Below are 23,343 nucleotides of genomic sequence, written 5' to 3'. Positions count from 1 at the left end.
TTTGGTAGTATTCATTTGATTGGTATTTTTCAGTTATATGACTACCCCGATAGGTAACTGGGGAATCCCCTGCTGCAAAGCCATTTCAGTGTCATCTCAATATCAAGAACTATAGGGGGCAATACATTAGACAGATCACATATTCATGCAAGTTATTTAGAGTAGACACAAATCTAACCAATTAATCAATGAATGGAAAGTGAATAGATAAAATAGATACCTATACATGTATATATATATTTTTCCATTCCAGTGATCCACACGTTCGAGTAGCAAACATGAAACTTAAGACCAAGGCTGTTGTTGCCATAGCCCTCCGTCCAGTGCGCGTCGCGTTGGCAATGTTGTTCCGATTTCATATGTATAATATCATGGCTGTCACATCCTCTACCACGGCACCCAGACAAAAGCACGTGCGTGCTCACATGATGTCCAGTTTTCGTTATGTGGCCAACGCTTCTGACCATCTTCGTGCTCGAGAGTGCACCCCAACAACTGTTATGTTGCCATCGGTAGACTTCACTACCGACGGGATTATGGATAATATTGATTACACAATAAGCAAACAGGGAAAGTATAATGTCGTTCTTCCAAATCAAAAGAAAGAAAAACTGTACCAAAACACGGTTGACAAGAACGAGGATGAGAAGTTGACGGTCATCGTCGTTCCACATTCCCCGAACGGCCACAGCGATCTCTTACCCTTCGACCAGTTTTACGAACAGAAATCCAAACATACTTTAGACAGAATCGTTCAAAAACTCAGCCAATACAAAGATATGAGTTTTATTTGGACAGAGACCGCCTCACTGTCTCGGTGGTGGCTTGAACAAAATGATGCAACACGGCAGCAGATTAGAAAACTTATCAGAAAAGGTCAGCTAGAAATTGTAAACGGCGGCTGGGTTGTTCCGGATGAAGCTTGCACGGATTACCACGACGTTATCCAGCAAATGATCGAAGGGCATCGTTGGCTCTATAATACTTTGGGAGTGAAGCCAAGAGTGAACTGGGCTGTGAAACCCTTTGGTCATTCTCAGACCATGCCCTACTTATGGAAACTAGCTGGTTTTAACCTTATGGTTGTAGGGAGTGTGCACGAGGCAGTCAGAGAATATTTAAGGCAACGAATACGCTTGCAGTTTTCTTGGCGTCAAATGTGGGACCCCAGAGGGGACACTGACATCATCACTCAAATACTACCATATATTTCCTCAGCAACCAGACACTCTTGCGGACCAGACACCACTGTGTGTTCACGATTCGACTTCTTGAAATCGCCACCTATATCAGAAGTCCTGCGGGAGGATGACCCGGACTTTGTGGTAATGGCTTCGGCTCTGTATGAACAGTACCGACTAACAGCCAATGCCTCTCCACGCAAAACCATATTTATTCCTATTGGTGGAGAGTCTGGATGGACAAAAGATTCTGAATGGGATAACAACTACCGCAGTTATCAGAAGTTGTTTAAATATATGAATTCTAGATCAGACTGGAATATCTCCGTGCGTTTTGGAACGATGACTCACTATTTTGATTTCCTCAAAGGTGCACAACACGATGTAAATCCTACCTTGTCTTTGGGATCAACGATGCCGGCTTTTAGCGGAGACTTTTTGCCATATTCTCAAAGCGACAATACTTACTGGACTGGGTTTTACAGCAGCAGGCCTTGGATTAAGTACATGAGTAGAGAAGTCGACGCGGCTCTACGGACAGCTGATATACTTCATGTCATGGCGTGTATCCAAAGTCCATTTGACGTGGGACTGCAGGAAGCTTGCCGCCAGTTCACAGAGGAGCTTCGTACAGCTAGGCAGAGCGTTGCTCTATTTCAGAAGTATGACGCTATAACTGGCACATCTAGGCCTGGTGTAGTGGATGATTATAAGAAAAAGCTTTTGCAAGCAATGAGGAGCACTCAGTTGGTTGTCAACTGGGCCGTGCCTGTGTTGATGTTAACAGATCTTACTCAAACCGTAAATATGTTTCCCGCAACAAGACTTCCTTACGGAATGACCTTAAGTTGGCCACCAACTGCCGCTGTTCGCATCTCTCCGACACGGAGTGTTAACGTTGTGCTTTTTAACCCTTTGCCCATAGACCGGTTGGAGACGGTTACAATACGCATCAATGATTCCACTGTAGCAGTTTCACAAGGGAACAAAGATATCAACGTTCAAATTCTACCGGTACTGAGCGCTGAAAACATTGTAAATTCTAGTGTGTTTGACGCTACATTCAACGTGATGGTCCCTGCTCTGGGTATGGAGACGGTGAGACTTTATCGCAATGACTCAAGTTTGTCTAAAACACAACTCAGTGATATCTCCATCAAAAAGTCTGCTCACACTATTGTTGAACCTTCCTGTTTTAGAGCTGAGCCTCTCCCTACATTTAGAGAAATTATACTTGAAAACAATTGTTTGAAATTAGAATTCGAAGGCAGGACGGGTTTACTAAAAGAAGTGCTGGATAAAATGTCTGGCAGAAGAACCACTGTGGACATGGATTTTGTGAAGTACACACCGTATAAAGGCAATTCACGGGTCTTCCAGGCCCGACTTGAAGCGGAAAGCTTTGCAGACTATGATAAACTAAATGTGTTTAGTAAGCAGAGGTTCGACCCTATCCTCAGTCCAGGTCCTCCACACAGTTTTCCAGCATACAATACGTTTGTATCACACCGCAGGGGCACTGTGCCGAGCTATATCCATAGACAACATCAGTAAGCTAACTGAGGAACAAGACTTCGAACTTGTTATGCGAATTGGAACGGATATTAAAAATTTTGGCACAGTTTATACGGATAGTAACGGTTTACAAATGATTAAAAGAGTCCGTCGGTCGAAACTGCCTCTGGGCGCCAATGTGTTCCCCATGACGAGCATGGCGTTTATCCAGAGTCGAGCCCGTAGACTCACTCTTCATTCCTTCCAGCCTTTAGCGGTCAGTTCAACACGTGACGGCCTCTTGGATGTATTACTGGACAGAACATTGGGAGGCATGAAGTCCATCTCCCCTAGTCCAAGTAAATTTTACATGGTGCTGGAGGAAGCAGGAAAAATTACCCATGATCACGCTCAATACGCCCTACCAACGCTCCTGAATTACCAACTCAATGACTTGCTACAGTCACCTTTGTTAGCGCTCCAATACCCTTATGCCAGCAGCGTCTATTGCCGAAGCCGACGATATGGACTGGCTCAAAACTTTCCGTGTGACCTTCACCTTGTAAGTTTGCGGGAATTGAGGATAAATCCAGAAGACATATTTAGTGCTTCTCTTATTTTACACAGTCGAGGTCACAGGTGTGGACTACCCCCAGATGTTAAGTGTTCACAGGGCAAGAACAGCTTTGCGTTCGAGTCCACTTTTCCGGACTTCAAAATGAGTAAAGTCGATGAATGGACTCTTTCATACTTAGATAAAGTACGCAACGTATCTGTAAACGACGCTGTTAAAATGTCACCCATGGACATTAAAGCGTTTCATTTGAGATGGTTGTCGTGAAATACACGAAATCCTCTCAGTGTGACGTATCACTTTAAATGTTCGGCATGCAAGCATCTGTTGCAGTGTTTGAAGAGTCCAGTGTTTCACAGGGTGCGATTTGTCGTATCGACTCTTCGAATTCGAAAACTGAAAGTTAATTTCAACTACGTTCAGATGATGTGATTTGTAGAAATGGAACAGCGCATGTCCTGTTTTCGTCGGACTTCTTTTCATTTTCGCGTGGAAATATATTCAAGCCTTTGAAAGAACTATAGAATAACTTTGATGGATAAAATCAATTCAACACGCCATTGAGATTCTCAGGCAATAGTATCAGAAATATGTTTTTTTACCATCTTGATACCTATTTCAGAAAAGGATATATTAGCCTTAGAGTATGAATGCGAATGCCGCGACTATCACGTGATGTGTAGTAAGTGGCCAGCGCAGTGGGATATATGCTGAACAAAATGTGGGTTCAGGCTTTAATTTTCGTCTGTATAGCATACTCCATTAAACCGAGAAATAACTTTGTTTTATTAGCAGGAAATGATGAATTGTAATACATTTCTGCAATAAACCCCTAAAAGGGTGTTCTTATGGTATTCATGACAGCCAAACTGCCGGTTATTCCAGTATGTGTGGAAATGTGGCTTTAAGGCAAAGAAAACACTAAACTGAAGTATGTCAGATAAAAGACCATTAAAACTGTCCCATTTATTTTGTTTCGAAATTTTCCAACCGAGTAAAATGGCTTTGAAACATCAGAATCTACGGTGGTCTGTATTGAACTGGAGGGTATCAGTGAAGTCACATTCATATTTTTGCTTGAAATAGTTCGTTTCAAGATCCATTCGCTGAATGTATTCATAACCTACATGTACATGTATTTTTATAGATGAAATGTAGCAATGTGTATAAAGTGGCAAAAACCTGATGTAACGTCATTGGTCCAAATATTGTCAGAAAAGGCCACCGTAGAACTCAAACTTTCAAATGCTTTGTACCATTTTGAAAAAAATAAAATAAAAAAAATAATAAAATAAAACAAACTGTTTCTATGGATAGTGTTTAATGGTCTCTCATCTGACATACACTTCACCTCAGTTTTTTCTTTGTATATTTATTCCCAACGTAATCAATTCAAAAGACCCAAGGTATGGCCTCCACCAAATAAAGGATACCATACTCCAAGCTTATTCCGAATCCATAAGCTTACAACCTATAATACGAATGTTATCCCGAAAAAATAGATCTGCAAGATCTTGGATGAAATGCTGGTACATTTATGTCCTCAATGGTGCAAATTATACTTAAAATTTTAAAGTTGCATGAGTATGAAGTTCGATGTGTTTCCTGACAGACTGAGGATTGTTTCCTGATTTACTGATTGGTTGATTGACGTTTTACAGAAACAGAACGAGTTTGAAAGAAACAGAACGAGTTATGGATGTACATGTATAAGGTTGGCAAAAGTACGCCGCCTGATGGGAGAAAGCCATACATGTCGCCATAAAATGCCTGGAAGCAATACTGATGCCTCCGTACCCTTCTGAAGTCTATCAAACCAACCAATAAGTGGTTACCGTAATTCTTCAACCTTGTTGCATGTTTGCAATGCGTTTATTCTGTGTTGACCGATAAAATTATACTTTTTGTGAAGCCCTGAAACTGGCCAATCCTACCAATACAGTTTTGCCCCAAAAATCAGAGTCAAAATGTGCAGAAATTGTACTGAATGTTGCTCTTTCAAATGCGAAAAAGTTGAGGAATTACGGTGGGAGTATCACGAGTTATCATGTGATGATTAAGTATACTGTCTTCTCCAAGTAAATCAAGTAAATAAATTCAACAAAGAAAGTCTTCAACGTAAATGCCCGCAGTATAAACTTGGCTTGAAGCAATGTGTATTTGAAAACATGAGCGTGTTAAAAGCTTCAATACAAGATTGCATTATTAAGAGTGTCTATTAGGTATCAGTAGAGCTATGTATACATCTAATAAAACTGACATAATAGGTAAGAGCATGGAGGGAGTACAGAAGTATATTACAAAATGTATAAAATACTATAACTTAACACAGTGGGTAAATGTTGAATTTTCCAATGTACGTTATTAAGTACATGTATATAAAACAAGGAAACCAGCAACAGCATGTCCAGTATTCAAAACTTCACACTGCTAACTGCTGACTGAACAATCTTAGATGGTTGGTGTCTGCAAATCCATACATGATACAGCAGAAAACTACCTATTGTTGGCAGCATAGAAGCCACGGGTGTCTTTTGTCAGTGGGGACATTTTCATTAACACTATGATGCAAAGGAAACATATCACGTTTCAAACAAGTGTGTATGTGCTTGGCTAAAATATTGCATGATTAAGCTAATGAATGCTTAAAATGTATTACAAAACAAATTGATCACATTTCTGCCAGCCAAACACAAGTGGTTTAAAAAATCTGATTAAAATCAAATTAAACTAGAATGGATCTGCGAGCAGATCCTAGGCCGGGTCGAGGACGTTTTCCCGACCCGACATTTTTCTCATCACTGTCCTCTCCATTGACATTTTCCACACCGGACATTTGCCCCACCTGTTCATTGTAATTGCAAATCTGCTGACCTGACATTTTCGACCAATAGCGAACTTGCGCAACTTTCAACCGAAATACACCGAATTAGCTCACCTTGTTGGGATAAGTCACTTCAACCTGCATATCAAATTTGAGCTTAATTGGTTGAGAAAATGATGTTCTAATGTTTCAAATACCAATATGGTGGCCATATCACGTGGCCAATATACAAAATAAAAAACATAATTCTGGAGACTATCTCTCTCTATATTGATGTAAAGTTTTAGTTTTACTCTCAATGGTATCGGCTCTAGCTGGCTCACAATATTTGGGAATAATGCACGAAATTTCACGATTTTCCTTACTTATAATTTTTCATTTCGAAAACTATCAATTTCCGGTCAATTTTGATTACATTTTTTTGGATTTCTCTCGCAAAAAGTACATTATAGAACGTGCCATTAATTTAGGCTTCAAAAACTGCGAATATCGTCACGTGACATATTTGACCAATAGCAAACTTCCGCAATTTTTAACCGAAATACACCAAATTTGTAAACTTTTTGGGGTTAAGTTTCCTAAACCTGCATATTACATTTGAGTTTGATCGGTTGAGCGGTTCTGGACATCTTTTAATGTTTCAAACAAAATCCAATATGACGGCCAAACAACGTGCGCTAGAAATAAAAAAAAATAAAAAAACCGACCTCAAGAGTATCTGACAGATAATATGAGCGAAATTTGGGACTTGTATATTGAATGGTGTTGGAGAAATCCTGCTCACGAAGTCGTGAAAAAATAATAATAATAATAATAAAAAACAGAACGAATACAATAGGGATCCCAATCGGGAGAGAACGGAATCCCAGAATATGCACAGGCAACTACATGTAGGCATACAATTGTGAGAATCGGTTAGCAGCTTGAGACAAAGAAGAATTTCGTGTATTAGTTGATACATAAATGAGCGTGTACAAACATACATCTTCACTACTTGATTCCAGTCAATCACAAAACAGTCTGTCACAAGTTTGCTCCACTCTGTTCCTGTAAGTGAGAAGGGATGCAGGTCAACGCTGTGGCCTGAGTGGCTAGGCGCTTGCTAGGTGGTGTTCCCCTTCTAGATGAAGCCCTGTAGACAGACTTGGGAGAAGCCAGACGCTTGACAGCTTTCAAGGGTGATGCGGGCGAGCTCTTGTGCAGGTGGAGGTGGCGCGGGGTCATCCCTTTTGAAGTGCGCAGGTGAACATGCGGGCCATTGGACCGCTCCATCAGAGCCTGCCTGATGTGGGGGGTACAAGGGTTTCGTTCGTCACAACCATGCACTTGATTACCCTCTTGAGGTGTGTTTGGTGAAACTTTTGCATGCTTCTTCAGCACTTTTTTACTAACTGGGGTGCAAACATCATTTATTGTCTCTTGTAAGGAAGCACTTAATGAAAATCTCTGACTTGGCTTAAGGCTACAGGGATACAAGGCTGCATTGGTGATTCCACTCAAATCCATGGTGGTAATGCTGTTTTCAGCCTCCTCTGTAAAATCACCAAAAGGATGAGGGGTCAAATTAAAAACACTGTCCCCATCTACTGTACTTTGAAGCACGCTATCCTCATTTGACATAGCTTCCACGTGGGCAGTGACCATGTCAGGATTACAGTCTGTGTTATCTGTACACATAACACTACTGGTGAGCTTGGCGACTGGGTTCACACCTTGTCTGGCAAGTTTGTGAGATCCTGTCCGTGGAGGTTCATTTTGCACATTATAAATACTTGGTTTTCTTCGACAAGATATTTTGCTGTCCTGTGACGACTGTGTTTGGCAGCAGCCTGTAGCCTCGGCTGATGGTCTCAGCAACTGGGTGGAAATTGGAAGATTTGCTGAGGTTCTTCTCACAGGACCATGGCAGTCTCTCCTCAAACTGTTGAGGGCCATCTGCCTGAACCGTTCTGCGTCAGAGTCCCCTCTGGCAAATATCTTTGGGATACCGACTGGAGAAGCTCCACGAGTCCTGCTGGTGGATTTTGGAAAGCGAAGAGGTGACTTATGCCTTTCTGTCTCATATGCATGCTTTTCGGCTAACTTCTGAGCCTTCTGAGCTACACTGCCCTTGTTGTTGACCCTAAGGCCCAGAACACTTTCGTGATGAGCAATTTTTGCCATGGCTCTCTTAATGGGAGCTCTTTCTTCTATATTTTCTTCCCGTGGTTGTGTTTCCACCTCCTGCCTTACCTTCCCCATCTCTTTTACGTAGCCCGCTCTGGTCAATAACTTACATGTGTCTGCCGAGACCAGGAGATTAGGGGCGGCATGCTGACTTTTACCAACCCTCTCATACATACTCTGAGACCTGCTACATGTAGCAGTTGTTTCCGAGCTACAGGGTTTCTGTAAATTAGCCAAGGAGGATGCCTTTCTGGCAGAGGTTCCTGTAACCCCCAAATTGTCCTTTGCTGAGTCTGAGCCTCCTCCCTGGGCTGACTGTTGCTGATCAGCTAGCACCTTACCTTGTTCTTCCATTTCTTTAACAGCCTGGGTGATACTCTTATGTCCATATTTCGTCTCCAGACTCACATTTTTGGATGGTACAAAGATGACCGTGTCGCCAGAATTGGTGGAAAAGCCACACTCTGACTCATTCATGCCAGTGTCATCATTTGTACCTTCACTTTCCGGTAGGTCAGCAAACTCTTCTGGAGGAGCGAGGATCACACCAGGACTCGTGCTGCTCTTACTGGGTGATCTCTCACTGCTGACCAACTTAGTTTTAGAGTGACGACTTGAACGCTGGGAACTGCTACGAGAAACATAGACATTTTCAATCACAAGATGCCTTCGGGAGGTTGTGTGGAGTGACCTTGATCGGCTACACCTTCTCCTCAATGGCTCTCGTCTCACCTTCAAGGGCAACTGGACCTCACCACTGTTTAGACCATTTGCCACAGTGTTTGGCTTCCCTCTTATCAGGGCAGCTTCCACTGACCTAGTTCGTAGGTGTAGTCTGACATTTGTCCGTTCTATCGCAGACGACGGATAACTCTTATGCTGGGTAGAATGAGACCTCTCCAGGTCAACCTTCTTTGGAGAGAAAAATCTGTCCGCCTGGCCGGTCTGCTCCAGTTGCAAGCATGCTGCTTCTTTAGAGGAGAACAATGCTGCTATGGGAGACTCCTTGGTCACTGAGTAGGTATGACGGTCATCAGCCTTACCTTTAGCTGGACTGGCCAACCGTTCACCAACAATTTGCTGACACAACTGTTTGCTACAGGAGGGTGACTCAGCCTGCAAACATATAAAAATAACATTCATTAAAACAAAAACACACACACAAAAACAAAAAAACAAAAAAAAACGCAGTTTACCAGCTTCCATGCAGACATCATGATAAATGGTTTTCAGACTTCATAAAATATTTCAGGTGTTGCGAAAGAAAAAACACTGGTACTGGTATTTTGAGATAACACAGCCGTTAAACTCCTGTCAGCTTGATGACAACTGGTTGAGTCGATGAAATTCCGTTTCTCCTACCCACTCTTATAGACATACAGCAACACCCCTCTAACCAGAGCAATCCTAAACTTTTGGCTAACCTGGTCCTGCTATATGTTCTGAACTTATTACTAGAGCTGGAAGGCCAAAATATACTGCATCTAACTGTACACATTTCATTTTCTAATTCAAAACTAGATTGTCATAAGACTTAATCGGCCTAGGTTTTGACCAATTTTAATAATATTTTGTAAACTTTATAGCCTCATTAGGTGCGTACACACGTAAGAATTTCTGTCTCAGATGCCCTTTCAATGATATAGGTAATTAAGTGACTATTATCTTTGTAATTAGGACTAGTAGCTAAACCAGGGCAATAATCCAACTATGATGACAACATATAGAGTACACAGCTTAAAATAAAACTTTTGCGACAAAGGGTTACTTACCACCACATGCCCTTCATTAAACTAAACCAATGTAAATCTGTTTAATATTAAGGACCATCTGGCATTTGCTTGTTCTTCATTTAGTTATTTGCTTGACTGGTGTTTCACGACGTACTCAAGAATGTTTCCCTTATGCAATGACAGCCAGTATTACGACGGTGGGAGGAAACAGGGTAGATCCCCGGGAATTTGGGAATTTTCTGAACTTAAAGCAGGTCTGGTATTTAACAATAATGTAAGTGGAAAAAAAAAAATTACATAAAAGTATTGTGCAATTTAAGTTACCTTTGATTTGCCCCCACTTAACCTTCTCAACAGACCCCTCTTCTTTTCCTTTGGAACTGCAAGTTTCAGGTTAGAAGAGCTTGTTGTTACAGACCTGAAGATGCAGAAAGTCAAAAATGCAAACATAACATAAAAGGTTCTCACCAAACATAATCATGATGATACAAGGCATATATGTAGATAATGGCTCGGCAGGGCCATTTAAAATACTGCTCACAAAAACTGATGAGTCACATGCAAGCTCAGAAACTTGTGTTCAGCAAACCGCACAAAGGAAACAGCAAATATACAGAAATACACCAATACCTTTTCAGCTATAAACCATTCACTGAATTTCCGAAAGTGAACCAACTGTCTCAAGACCAGTAAAAATACTGGCTTGAGTGAGACCCCTCTACCAACAGAGCTACCAAGCCAGATTGGAACTGCTTATTTGTTGGAGCCCACTTACAAATCATTATGCAATGAATAATGATTTACTTAGGAAGTACATGTATTTATTAGCATGTATTTGCATTTTGAACAGTAAAAATGAAACGCCTGATTTTTATTGTGTTCCCCTCAATGAAACTGGCTACTTCCACTCCATGGAAACCAGAAATTTGATCAGAACAGCCCAGTATGAACAGGAACCTGATCAACTCCTTCTGTATGAAACAGAAGGACTACTACTTTGTTCAAGTCATTCAAACTTTCGGCTTTTAGTCAGCTGCCACAAAAATCAGAAATCTGATCAAACAGAGAAAGTTTATATAGTACCCTTGTTCACCTCCATCATGTCAAAACAAGCCTACATGTACATATCAAAAACGAAATTATTATCCTAAGCGCTTTGACTTCTATTGCGATCATCTTATTTAAACTTCCTATATCCACTCAATTACAAAGGAAACCGGAAATTTAATCGAAATAGTCCCATATTAAATAGAAACTAACTTTACATCACTGTAAAATCCTTGTGAGGCAGTTTAACTTCTAATGTGATCAAATCTCTGAAACTGCCTATTTCCATTTCTTTGTCGTGGAAAACAGAAATTTGATCCAAAATAGCCCCAGTTTTAAATTGGAACCAAGTTCATTTCAATATGATACAACAGGTACATGCACATACCAACTATGAAATCATTATCTGGAGCGGTTCGGCTATCACCTCGTTGAAACTGACTATTTCCAGTCGGCACAGTCATCGTGACAACATTATCCTTTCAGCATAAAAACTTTGATGTTAGCCCCTTAACCAAATACAAAACACACAGGAGCAACTTGCAATTAGGGCTCATGGTTTGTAGGATAGACATGACAAAAGAAGTAACTTACCATGACTTTGACTTCCTTGCTCCACTGGGACTGAACAGACTCAAGCGCTTACGAGATTTCTTCTTTTCCGGAGTTGCTGTGAACTCAATTTTTTGTTCCTTGGAAAAGTTTATATTCGGTGTCCCTCTTTCTAGAGCCTTCTGAATTTCTGAAAGAGTAAGACATTGAGGTCGACAAGGACATGTGTAAAACTTGAACTGAAAGCACAATGATATGTACATATAATATACTTAGTACGCAAAAACCAGGGAGAGATTTGTTTTGTTTTGCTTCATATTTCACCATCATTTGTACATGTATACGTAAATAGCACTGCCTCATTGAAACACTGTACTGAGAACATTAAACACAATGCCAAACCCTGGAGGGTAACTTGAGCACTTGGGTTTTGCCATACGATAAAAGTGACCACTGCCCTACATGTAGAATAGAAAAATTCTTCACTATGAGGTTAAATGTAAATACCTGTCAAAACAATAACACTGATGTTGAATGTGTTTGTTGTTGTATTATTTTAGTATGGGTCATGATTCATTGCGCATTTGGAATGAGATGTAAAGCACACAAGTCTGGACTATACATGGCCATGGTGACATTCCCCACATACAGAACTGACACCACTAACCTGGAGGGAGAGACTTGAGAGAGCCAGGGGTGAATGGCGTCTGAGGCATCTGCATCAGGATGGCTTTCCTGTGATTGAATTAGATATCACATGAACATGTACAACATATAAACACGTACAACACATAAACATGTACAACATATAAACATATACAAAACATAAACATGTACAACACATAAACATGTACAACATATGAACATGTACAACACATAAACATGTACAACACATTAACATGTACAACATATAAACATGTACAACATATAATAAACATGTACAACACATAAACATGTACAACACATTAACATGTACAACATATAAACATGTACAAAACATAAACATGTACAACATATAAACCTTTTCTGTTCTCAATAATGAAGCCACCACATGAACATATGCATCGTCCACTGCATACATACACCGAATAAGCTATACTGGGCAGCTCATTAAAATCAATGTTCTCAATACTAGAGAAAACAATGAAGTTCATGAAATTTCAAACTACTCTTAATGACCAATTCCCAGATACAAATAGTACAAGCTTTTATATTTTGTGTGTAGAGGCAGACGAATAGCCAGGTGGACAAACAATAAAAGGACAATAGAAAACTACAATGAAGTATGCCCTCTCACTCCTCGGGACCAAAATGACAGCTTATTATGACACACTCTATGGGTATGTCCAGTACAGGGGTCAAAATGTATGAAATCTAGAAATCAGCAGTATGATGACCTCACCAGGATTTTACGTGATGAAAGCTGAATAGTATGATGCCAGCGATCCATCCATAAGGTCAAAATTTGTGAGTTTTCACTCGATATTTAAAAAAAGTGTAGCAGGCAGGCATAATAATACATGTTAACTTGATAAAGTTGCTAAGACAGAAGGGGGAGATAACTCTCCTTGCTTCTTCCCATAGTATTAATAGGTACAAGAACTGAAGAATAAAATTCCACTGTAACTTGGTAAAAGTTACTACAAAAAATTATTTCCCTGAGATGATAGCTTCATGCCATGAAATATCAGTAGATAAAAAATACTGAAGACATACAAGTGGCCATTACGTATAAAAGATGGACCAGTGGCATAAGTCCATGTAGATGTAGATGAATCTTCTCATACCAGTCCTTATGCTGAGAAGCCAATGTTCTCAAAAGTTATGCTCTTTTTCCTCAGATCCAGAACACTAATAAATCTTTTCCTAACTTTAACCTTGAGTGTTTGAACACATGTTCATCGTTCTGTCAAGTACTCAGGGTTATCAGTTGTGAAGGCAAAATGACATAATTTTAAAAAAATGAAACTTAGATTTGGTAGCAAAGGCTATCAAAGAGCTCACCTGCAGGAGGCACATGAATGGAAAACTTCAGCTCAATACATGCTGAAATCGTGAAGTTACAGCAATTGTGTCATTGTGCTTTATATGCATGTAAAACTTCACATCAATACCTGCTATACTTTTTGTGACACCACCCCTAACATTTTCTTTAACTTTGATTTTAATACACAATACACTAAGTCAGGAATTTGGTAATTTACGTTATTTAATACGCACACATCATATCAACATTGGAAAATCTCCTTCGTGTTATTGTGCTCTACATGTGTGCAAACCCTGAGCTCAATAAATGCATAACTTTTTGAGAAACCACCTCTAACATTTTGTTTAACATTGCTTTCCCTGTTACTGGAGCGGACCCTCAAGGTACAACATAAGCTACAAAAAAAATGAGCTAAAAAAAACAAGAACAATTTCTTTGCTTCATATACCCGAGTATAACGCTTTTCAATCTTAAATCTGTCTCCATCTCTCCTTCAAAGAAAGGTACAGTATCTGTGCTGCCATTCCAGCCATATGATTTGAGGTATTTTTTACCTCTTGACTTTCGAGGGACACATTCATTAACAAATAATAAAGAGAAACATATGGCAGCTACTTCTAAAAATAAAACACCGAAAAGGTACAATCATCAAAACAACGATCTGCATGTAAATCTAAATTTCAGATTATTTCAGGTCATAGAAGTGAGTAAACATCATAAAACATTTTAAGCCCTCACTGCTCTGCAGCACACGACTCAATTCAAAACTTACAGGTATGTCACTGTATGCTGTACCACAGAAGCCATCTTGAGTGCAGTATTTTATCTATTTATTTCATTGGTAATTGCATATTATGCCAAAGCACAGAATATTTCCCTAATACGACGGTGACCAGCATTATGTTGGGAGGAAAACGCAGCACTGCTTTCGAGAAACCCACGACCATGTGCAGACTTGGGCACAGTAAATTATGTTTACATTACTCTAGATCAAGCTTGCACTTACCTTTTAGCAGCAGAGAAGACTAGAGCTTCTCCAGAAGCCTTGCGCTTGCGCATCAGTTTGGGTGTCATCACAGGTAGAGAAGCTGGCACGTCTGCGGGAATATTTTCACTGGAAGAATGACTCAGCTGAGAGCTAGTCGACTTCACGGGTGTCGTTCGCCATTTTGCCAGACTTTGAGCAATATTACTAACAAAACCTACCCAATAAACAAAATCCAGGATAAGTATACTTATTATTTCTTCCCATATCTGCATAACACCTACCTAACCACCTACTATACATGTATATGACATTGATTTCTTTGTTTATGAGAATTACCTTGTCAGACAAGTTTTTCACTGTTCTCAAAATCATTTATTTATTTATTTATTTGATTGGTGTCTTACCCCGTACTCAAGAATATTTCACTTATACGACGGCGGCCAGCATTATGGTGGGTGGAAACCGGGCAGAGCCAGGGGAAACCCACTACAATCTGCAGGTTGCTGGCAGACCTTCCTACGTACGGCCGGAGAGGAAGCCAGCATGAGATGGACTCGAACTCACAGCGACCGCATTGGTGAGAGACTCATGGGTCATTACACTGTGCTGGCGTGATAACCAACTGAGCCACGGAGGCCCCCTCTCAAAAACATATGGAACTCATATTTGTACATATATATATAGTTATGGAGACCTGCCATTACCTAGTAATCGACTACATGTTCTTATAGCCACTGCCCTTTAACATGTACCTTGTAGTGAACTACTCCTCCTCTTTTTCCGCTTGGATCTCTTCACTGTCTCATCTACTGTTACATCTGTCCTTTCCTCAACTGAAACCTCCTCCAGGCCCTCCATGAGCTTGACCCGATCCACCAGGCTAGTGGACACAATACCAATTTTTTCTGCGTTTCGGATAAGAAATTCAACGATGGCTGTTTGTGTCTGAAGCAGCTTCTCTTCAGAAGAGTTCATTTTCTCGGTTCTATTGGTATTCACATGCATAATGTTGGGTCCCAACACAACGGCCAAGTTAGTAGCATCCATCTTGTTAACTTGACTGTTGTCAGCCACCCTGGCCAAGAACCTCATGAAGTAGCGGAGTGTGCCTAGATGTTCCCCAGGCAACAGAAGGCACAGATCTAAGATGGAGGACGCAGCCTGATCTCGGTCACTCAGCTGGTAGCACTTTATAAAAGTATCGTGGTACTTATTGGTGAGGAGAGGATCAGGCAGTTCCCGGAAAAACTGCTTCACCACCCCAGTCACGTCAAACACTTGCACATCACTAAATCCACCGTCGTTCTCTATCTGGAGCTGTTTGACAAAAACAACAAGTTCATCAAATTATCAGCTCTTTTGTAACGTTTTGGTTAACGGAACTGATATATGATCATGTCACTCAGATGGCCTGCCTCCATATATGGCCTTATGGTCGATCGGCGTATATGCATCTATAAATCACTTAGCCCAAGTGCTGATCAACTTGCATTGAAAATCCTGTCTATGGCTTTTTATTTGTCTATTAATCTGATTGATAGTTCATGCCGTACTTAAGAATATTTAACTTTTGCCATGGCGGCCAGCATTATGGTCGGAGGAAGCTGGGCAGAGCACTGGCATGCTAGCCACCTCAGCCCCAAACGCCTCTTCTATGGCTTTTGACATTACTTTTCAGATATGTGTACGTGTAGCTGCCTGGTGTGGGGATCATTCCGACAACATCAAGCACATGTATGCATTTCTATGAGGGACAAATGTAATTCTGTGTATTTTAGGGTGTAAAGTCTTTTTCGGTGTACAGGTGCATGCTTGGCATCAAAATGATGGAAACTGTCTAAGCTTTCAGTAGGTATTAGTTTTAATGATGAAAGTTTGAAAGTCTGGGCGAGAGGACACAAGCAGACAGGCGGTGATGAGGCTGCAAGTGACGTCCCCTTGGCGTTGCTAGGCACCTCTCCCAGCTGCCAGCATGGAAAGGTCCAGATTTTGAGGGTCAACGTACTGTATGTCAAGATTTTTATGGCTTCTTTCTCACAGACTGGGCCAGGTATGCACCAAAGCTTATTGGCCACGGAATGTTTGGGACTGAGTTACAGCGCTGAACGTTAACATTGTTGCTTACGGAAAACTAATGGGGGTCTGTGGCCTTATGAGCCACTATGAATGTGTCATCCCATTCTATGTATTAAGTTATCTCCCTTTCATCCAGCAGCATGTGAGAGTAAAGGCAACTGGGGAGTCAGTTTGTAGCAGACTATAGATAAATTCCAATGGTTGTAGTGTAGGTGGCAATATATCAGACATCGATAACCACCGCCGATTGTCAGATTAATTCATGTAATTATCGACAATACACTTCTTTTGTTCTCATTAAGCTGACTGTGCTGATTTTATAATGTAATTTTCATTTTAAATTCAGAAAACAACACACTTTCCACGAGATGTTGATGTGATCATGCTCAGTCACCAGTCACTGCTCCAGCTCCGCACTTTGGGCAGTTTACACCTAAGTAATAAATCACTTAAATTTTGGAAGACACTGTAAGAATCGTATCTCAATTGTACCTGTATGGCAACAGTTATCTCAGTTATCCCAATATAATCTAAACAGTAAATTTAGCCCTGATAATTCTCCTCACATACCATACATCATATCTGATTGAAGAGAATTAATAACCTGCACATTTGTGTACACCATACAAATGGTAATTATTTACATACATGTATTTCACATAATAACATAAATGTATATGAACCACTGCCACATGGTACTGTATGACTTTCATCATCATTCAACATTTTAAACTTTTTTTGTGCATTTTAAATTTTGCAGTGCATCAATTACCCAGAAGCCTGTCACCAAACCGATTGCGGTGAGCTGTAGTCCATCTCTTGCTGGCCTTCTTTCAGGTTATACATGCAAGGAAGGTCTACCTCCCACCATAATGATGGCTCCCGACGTATAAGTTAAACTCCAACTAAATAAATTATATAAATAAATGAATCTAATACTTATGAGATAATGCTGAAAGAAGCCTCTTATTACAAGCTGTATTACTTTCAAAAATATACATTTACTTACCTTGAGCTCCTTTTGTCGACTAACTGCCCCAGATTTACGGAATAAGCCCTCAGTATCGATGAACTGTTCAATGAATTCCACTGCATTCACCAAAAATCTGTCAAATAATCGATGAGATAATCTATTTCTTCATATGGTCAAGAGGCATACTCATGAATGTTCTACTCTTAACTCTGATAGAGGTCAGAACTGAGAGTGTAGATTTGTGCTTGTCACAACACCTAACAAGTGTACAGTGTACCCGACAGATACCCTGATTTGAAGTCATAGAATCCTAAAAATGTAAAAAAAAAAAAAAATGACTAACATAAATAACTGCTATTATTTATCCTATTTTTTCATCAGGAGGCCTGATGATGACTATATGCACATTATGCATATTCCCTCACAATGTCAGTTTCATGATTCTTCTCTTTCTCCAAAAATAAATTTGCATTTTATTCCATCCAAAAATCTTCAACATTGGTTGGTTCTCAAAGTACTTCATGTATAGTGACGATCGCTCAACAATTTTGATTGGTTAATGAAGACAGGCCTCATGGTACAGTTTAATACAGTAAAACCCGACCCTAGTCGGTAGTGGGCCAAGCATGGTTGGATTCTGTTCAATCCTCTGTATATCATGGGTATAGGATCCAATAATGATGTGCATATTTATGGTACCATCATGGGAGTATGATCACCGTGTGATTTTAAGACATCATAAACAGCCATGCGCTAAACATATAAACAGTACATGTACTCGGCAGTTCTACAGCTACATGTATGGCAGCATCTATCAGTGCAGTAAATGTGGAGCAGTATTAGAATCTCGGAGTTTGCATGCCGGTTTCATTTTGAACATCTGTACCCTGTACACAGTCAGCATGGAAAGCAAATACATGTACTTACTATTGCAGATTTACCTACAGAACATAACAATGACATCACACTGTGACAGCTACATGTATATATCCACTAGTATGCTCCCATTCCCTACAACTCAGGCCTACAAATTTACAATCTACATTGTATTATATATATGCATGATGCACGTGTGTTTTAATAAAAAAATAGTCACAAGCAGTAAGCTACAAACACTGGTGCCGTAGACTCAAATTTTGCCAGAAAATCGAGAGCAGGAAAAAATGCTAAGTATTCACAATTACATGAAGACACAATGTATTTGCCGTAAGCAAGCTTGCAACAAACCTAACTTAAAGCCCCGTCCAAACGACCCAACATCACTCAACTTTTGTTGACTCAACAAGTCAACTTGAAGTTGAGTCAGAGAGTCGAGCCGTGTTAAGTACCCTAATTCTTCTAAAATTTGGGACAGATATTAGTAGTGCTGAAAGTAGAATACCGATATTACATTTTTTTACCAGTGCTGCACTGTATTCACAAAAGCCTTCAGGATGAAGACATTCATTTTAAAATTCCTCTTTTGTCATCATAATGGCTCATTAACATACATTTTCGGAAGTAAACTTGAAATTCTGGAATATAAGTTGTTGAAAAGTTACCAAGCCCATCAGAACAAAATGGCAGTGACTGTGTCCCACACCTCATTCCAAATAACTAGGGCTATATCATTTGTTATCCTTTCTCTAACAGCTTTCTCAAGCCAGGCGGCGTCTTATTGAGTCAGCATTATTGAGTCAACATGTACACGCAGTCATGGTACACATGTAGGGATTTGTCACAATACTCTACATGCTGACTCACCTGGGAACATGGCCACAGTTTTCAACAGGTATACATGGAAGATAGCACAGATAGTTCCCAAACACCGCTTGACAGGCCGGCAGCTCCTGCAATAAGAAGATAATACCATGGAAGGCAAATGGAAAGCATGTGATAAAAATATTGAACAATATATTTATATGAATGATTATTCATGTCATGTATCTGAAAGATGTCTGTTTATGTGGCTGGAAGAACACACAAGCCATGAGTTTTGACTCACAACTACAGCTGAACAAACCAGATGGAGATTCTGACCTGTGGCCACATTGGTCAAGGGTACAAGCAATTATTAGGGCTTAAAAAACAACTATATTAAAGTACATCAGTCATTCTATTTAAAATGAAATAAATATTTATAGCTGGCTTAATACAATCAAAATTGATTGAATCTGTGTACATGATTGCATTGTCTGGTCTCCCACAACATATTTGAGTATCCCCCACCCACATACCTGACTGTTCTGATATAAAAGAAAGATTCCTGAGCATGACATTTGGTACCAATCAATCAGCCACACGATAGCTTTTGGAAAAGCACACAGTGGGTAGGCCTAATGGGTGGGATTTGCTTATGCTTTGCACGGCTTTTCAATACATAATCCCGGCAGGTAATCACGGCATGATGTCACCTGGCCAGAACTCCCCGGTTGACAAAATAGGCAGAAGCTCCAACTTTAATGTTTTATTAATGAAACTAGCTAACATAATATTTTTTTAAATGCGGTTTGCACACTAACATAGCATAAATGTTGTGCTTAGGGAAGATTTGATGTGAAAATAAAGTCGTTGGGGTTCTACTTTCCGAAACAAAATATGCCTCTAAAGTAAAATGTTTTTTAATTGTTCTAAAAAATCTTTTGTTTCCCTTTCTTATGCTGGCTTATTGTTGTTGGATTCTTGATGCTAACATTATTCATTTCGTAATCAGTGAAGGTCCAGGCAGATTTATCAAGTAAGTCTCGTGCAAATACAAGACACCAATCTAAAGACCTGCTTTCCGCACCTACCATACAAGATCAATATGGGATTTACTAGCGATCGGAAGAAGGGACATCTAGCTGAGATGAGCATTCCATTCAACTACGACTACAGACAGACACTTATCCGCCTCAACCTCGATGTGTGATGGACAGCATGTAAAGCAGGTACGGTTATTTGACAGGTAACATTGTTGGCATCAGAGCCGTTATCCTTTAGGATGATGAGACGGCGCGTCAGGGTTAACCACGCCAGGGCTTGCACGATGCATTTCTGAAGCTTTCTGGCAGGAGGCTTCCAACACCGCCGAATTCCTCTGAGGAGTTCAGTTGTCACAGTTTCCCATTTCCAACTCCTGGCTGCTGAATTTATTCTGATAAATTGCTTCTTCAACGATAAGATTAACTTCCACCATAACTTCGTTGTTGTTGTTGTACCATGCTAATGTTTGTGGCTGGTGTTATATTTACTTACCTGATTTTTTATCTTTTTTGACCTAGGAACTTTGATACCTATGTTTTTCAGTTCTTGAATCACAAACTCCTGGAGGCCGACAGGATTTTCCAAATCCCACAAAGGTTTCATTTTGGTGTCCGTTGATTCCTATACACGTACCCTAAACACACCTTGGCATCGCTAGGCCGGTCTTGCTACCTCCTTCGGATGGCTTTAAACTTACAGCCACGTTTCTCATTGGTTTATATTTGAGAGAGGGTCGAGAGTCTGGTACGGAGGTCGAGAAACGTTTCCGGCTAATTATTTATTTGCTCGTGATTAATGCCCATGCAAATTAACAATTAATGAATGTGTGGCGTGTATTTAGACTTTATCTAAATCTAATTCTAAATCTAGTTTAGACGCTAATCGAAAATTGTACCATGATGTAAAAGAAAACACGCCATCAAGGGTACAACACTGACAGCCAGCATTCGTGATTCACTGTGAACAGTGACAAATCGCTTACGTCAAGAAAAACAAGAAAAGTGCTCACAGTTCTTAAAGCGCATGCGCTACTATCTTCGTTCATTTCATACTCGTTATAGCGCATGCGCTCTTCTCTACATTCGCTTAACACCACTGCTCCCAGGCCATCAGATTCCGGCCCCTTCTCATCCAAAAAAAAACAAAAACAAACAAAAAAAAAACAACAACAACAACGTAAAACCAAAAGTAAAGTCGAACCAGTTTAATTGCAATGAACAAAATGAATCAAGACCCAAGCACATACATTTGCACTGCAGACTGTTAAGCACCATAGAGCGAGGTGAAATTGACCAGAGGGTTTAGGTTGGCCACTTTTCACTTTTTTACATTCCTAGATAATTTCAGTTTTAATTCTGGCTATCCAATTCACCTCGGTCCTTCCGTTATTAAAGGAAGATGAGATGGATGGTACATTGTATATTTATTTATTTAATTCTTGATTAATTATAGCTTCGTAAAGTTAAATATAAAAGTAATGCTTCTTTAATATTTCTATTCAGTGAATGTGTGTTGATTACTTTTTTAAAGCTTCATGAAAGTAAAGGTAAACTTAATGCCTCTTGTTTTATTAGTTTTATTCATGGATTGTGTATTGGAGAGTAAATATAGGATTAAGGGAGGGAATGGTAATTTTTTTCTTTTTTTTATCCATGCGCAGGCTTAGTTTCAGATTCTACAAGTATGACATAACGACATAACACGACGCCGACATTACGCCAAACAGTTGGAGTTATAGCCCGGACACGAAATCACACCTATTTATATAGTATATATCTGGAATATGGCTAGTTACCATAGCAACAGCGAAAATGGACAAATGTGAGTCGCAACAGATCGTCATCTGTGTATCTATGTATCCACCAAAGATTAAAACTGAATGTTGAAAACTGTTGGAGTTATAGCCCGGACAAGAATTTGGTCTGACGAACAGACGAAAAAAAAATCACTGTAACATCATACGCTCCGCACTATTGGCGGGGGCATATAAAAATTGCGAAGTACGGCTTAAAACCCCAAACATACATTCATACACTAGACAAGCTTCATCTTTGGAGCCTGTGCATTAAAAGCACGCAGGCTTGTTAGCATACCTTAACAATTATCCATTCTGATTCATGACTTATTAAATACAAGTCGGCCAATATCTTTACTCACGCAAAAGTATGTTTCCAAAGAAGAACAGAAATGGATAAGATTCGAACTCTTTCTGAAAGTGCTACCCGTTCTGCACTTTGAAAGTTCACCGTACTATGAAGGATACCTTGAAGACTGCCACAGAGAGATACGGATTTTAAACTTTCCAAAATATCGTAGCTGCTGATATTACAAAGTTTATGTTTAACATGTGAAGACAAATGTTAGCCAAAACGAAACCTCGGTTAACGTCGATCTTCAAACAGAAAATTAAAAACAAATCGCCTCATCTGAACCACAAATTTGAGTTTTTGATGAGGACTACATCTTTTATAGCGGATCATTATTAAGCAACCATCTGTTCAAAGGGCACCCCCACTTTTCAAGTGAGCCCTACCACGCCCCATTCCTTTTTTTTTACGTCGGAATAATTTGATTCGGCAGGAATTGCAAAGCATGTACTGTAGCCACTCTTAAAACTTTGGTTCTTGAACAGTTGCCGTACTAAAATTAATAACAAAGACTAGATAGAAATTATTATCTCTTAATCAAACAGATCCAATGCCAACATGATTTGTTCCTAATTACATGCATCTATAACTGCGTCAAAGTATGAATAAACAACTTTTGCTACTCTAAAAAAGCCAGAGTCCTTTTGGGTTCACAACTAACGTGAAGTAAAGTATTCAAAATTTTTTTTTTTTTAAAGAATTTTGAAATTCTTTATTTATCTGATGTCGATAGAACAAAGATATTTAAGTATAGTGAAAACATTTCGCCAAAGACGCTCTTCTGTGGCTGTCACTGAAAAGTCGATGCCCTTATTTTCAGACTCGGAGTTGCGGCCCCTGCCTAGGGCCCTCTGAGCCTTCGCCTAATGTGCTGGTG

At 39.9% G+C, this 23,343-nt stretch overlaps 2 protein-coding genes across 2 annotated transcripts; one reads left to right on the top strand and one right to left on the bottom strand.

Moving 5' to 3' along the window:
* The first annotated feature begins 278 nt into the window (after positions 1 to 278).
* LOC135467195 (alpha-mannosidase 2-like) lies at positions 279 to 4,109 on the top strand. The gene has a single exon (XM_064744959.1). It carries the CDS (start codon positions 279 to 281, stop codon positions 2,733 to 2,735), a length of 2,457 nt encoding a protein of 818 aa, XP_064601029.1. The 3' UTR covers positions 2,736 to 4,109.
* A 2,870-nt stretch (positions 4,110 to 6,979) lies between these two features.
* Positions 6,980 to 20,961, bottom strand: LOC135468632 (uncharacterized). The gene is made up of 9 exons (XM_064746996.1): positions 20,812 to 20,961; positions 19,339 to 19,424; positions 17,632 to 17,728; positions 15,299 to 15,863; positions 14,565 to 14,760; positions 12,239 to 12,306; positions 11,614 to 11,761; positions 10,297 to 10,390; positions 6,980 to 9,355 (listed from the first exon to the last, which is right to left on the bottom strand). The coding sequence occupies exons 1-9, from the start codon at positions 20,920 to 20,922 to the stop codon at positions 7,097 to 7,099; spliced, it is 3,624 nt and encodes a 1,207-aa protein (XP_064603066.1). The 5' UTR covers positions 20,923 to 20,961; the 3' UTR covers positions 6,980 to 7,096.
* Between the last annotated feature and the right edge of the window lie 2,382 nt (positions 20,962 to 23,343).

Source organism: Liolophura sinensis, chromosome 6 (assembly GCF_032854445.1).
Source record: "Liolophura sinensis isolate JHLJ2023 chromosome 6, CUHK_Ljap_v2, whole genome shotgun sequence".
Lineage (NCBI taxonomy): Eukaryota > Metazoa > Mollusca > Polyplacophora > Chitonida > Chitonidae > Liolophura > Liolophura sinensis.
The sequence above is the reverse complement of the archived record's forward strand: the minus strand, read 5'-3'. Positions and strand labels throughout refer to the sequence as shown.

What these genes read in the sequence shown, in the direction of transcription:
- LOC135467195 (XM_064744959.1), top strand. Translation starts at nt 279, where the DNA reads ATGAAACTTAAGACCAAGGCTGTTGTTGCCATAGCCCTCCGTCCAGTG.
- LOC135468632 (XM_064746996.1), bottom strand. Translation starts at nt 20,922, where the DNA reads ATGAAACCTTTGTGGGATTTGGAAAATCCTGTCGGCCTCCAGGAGTTT. An exon ending in GTCTTCTCTGCTGCTAAAAG is followed by an intron (nt 12,307 to 14,564) that starts GTAAGTGCAAGC and finishes ATTCAATCACAG; the next exon opens with GAAAGCCATCCTGATGCAGA. An exon ending in TAAGTGGGGGCAAATCAAAG is followed by an intron (nt 9,356 to 10,296) that starts GTAACTTAAATT and finishes ATATGTTTGCAG; the next exon opens with GCTGAGTCACCCTCCTGTAG.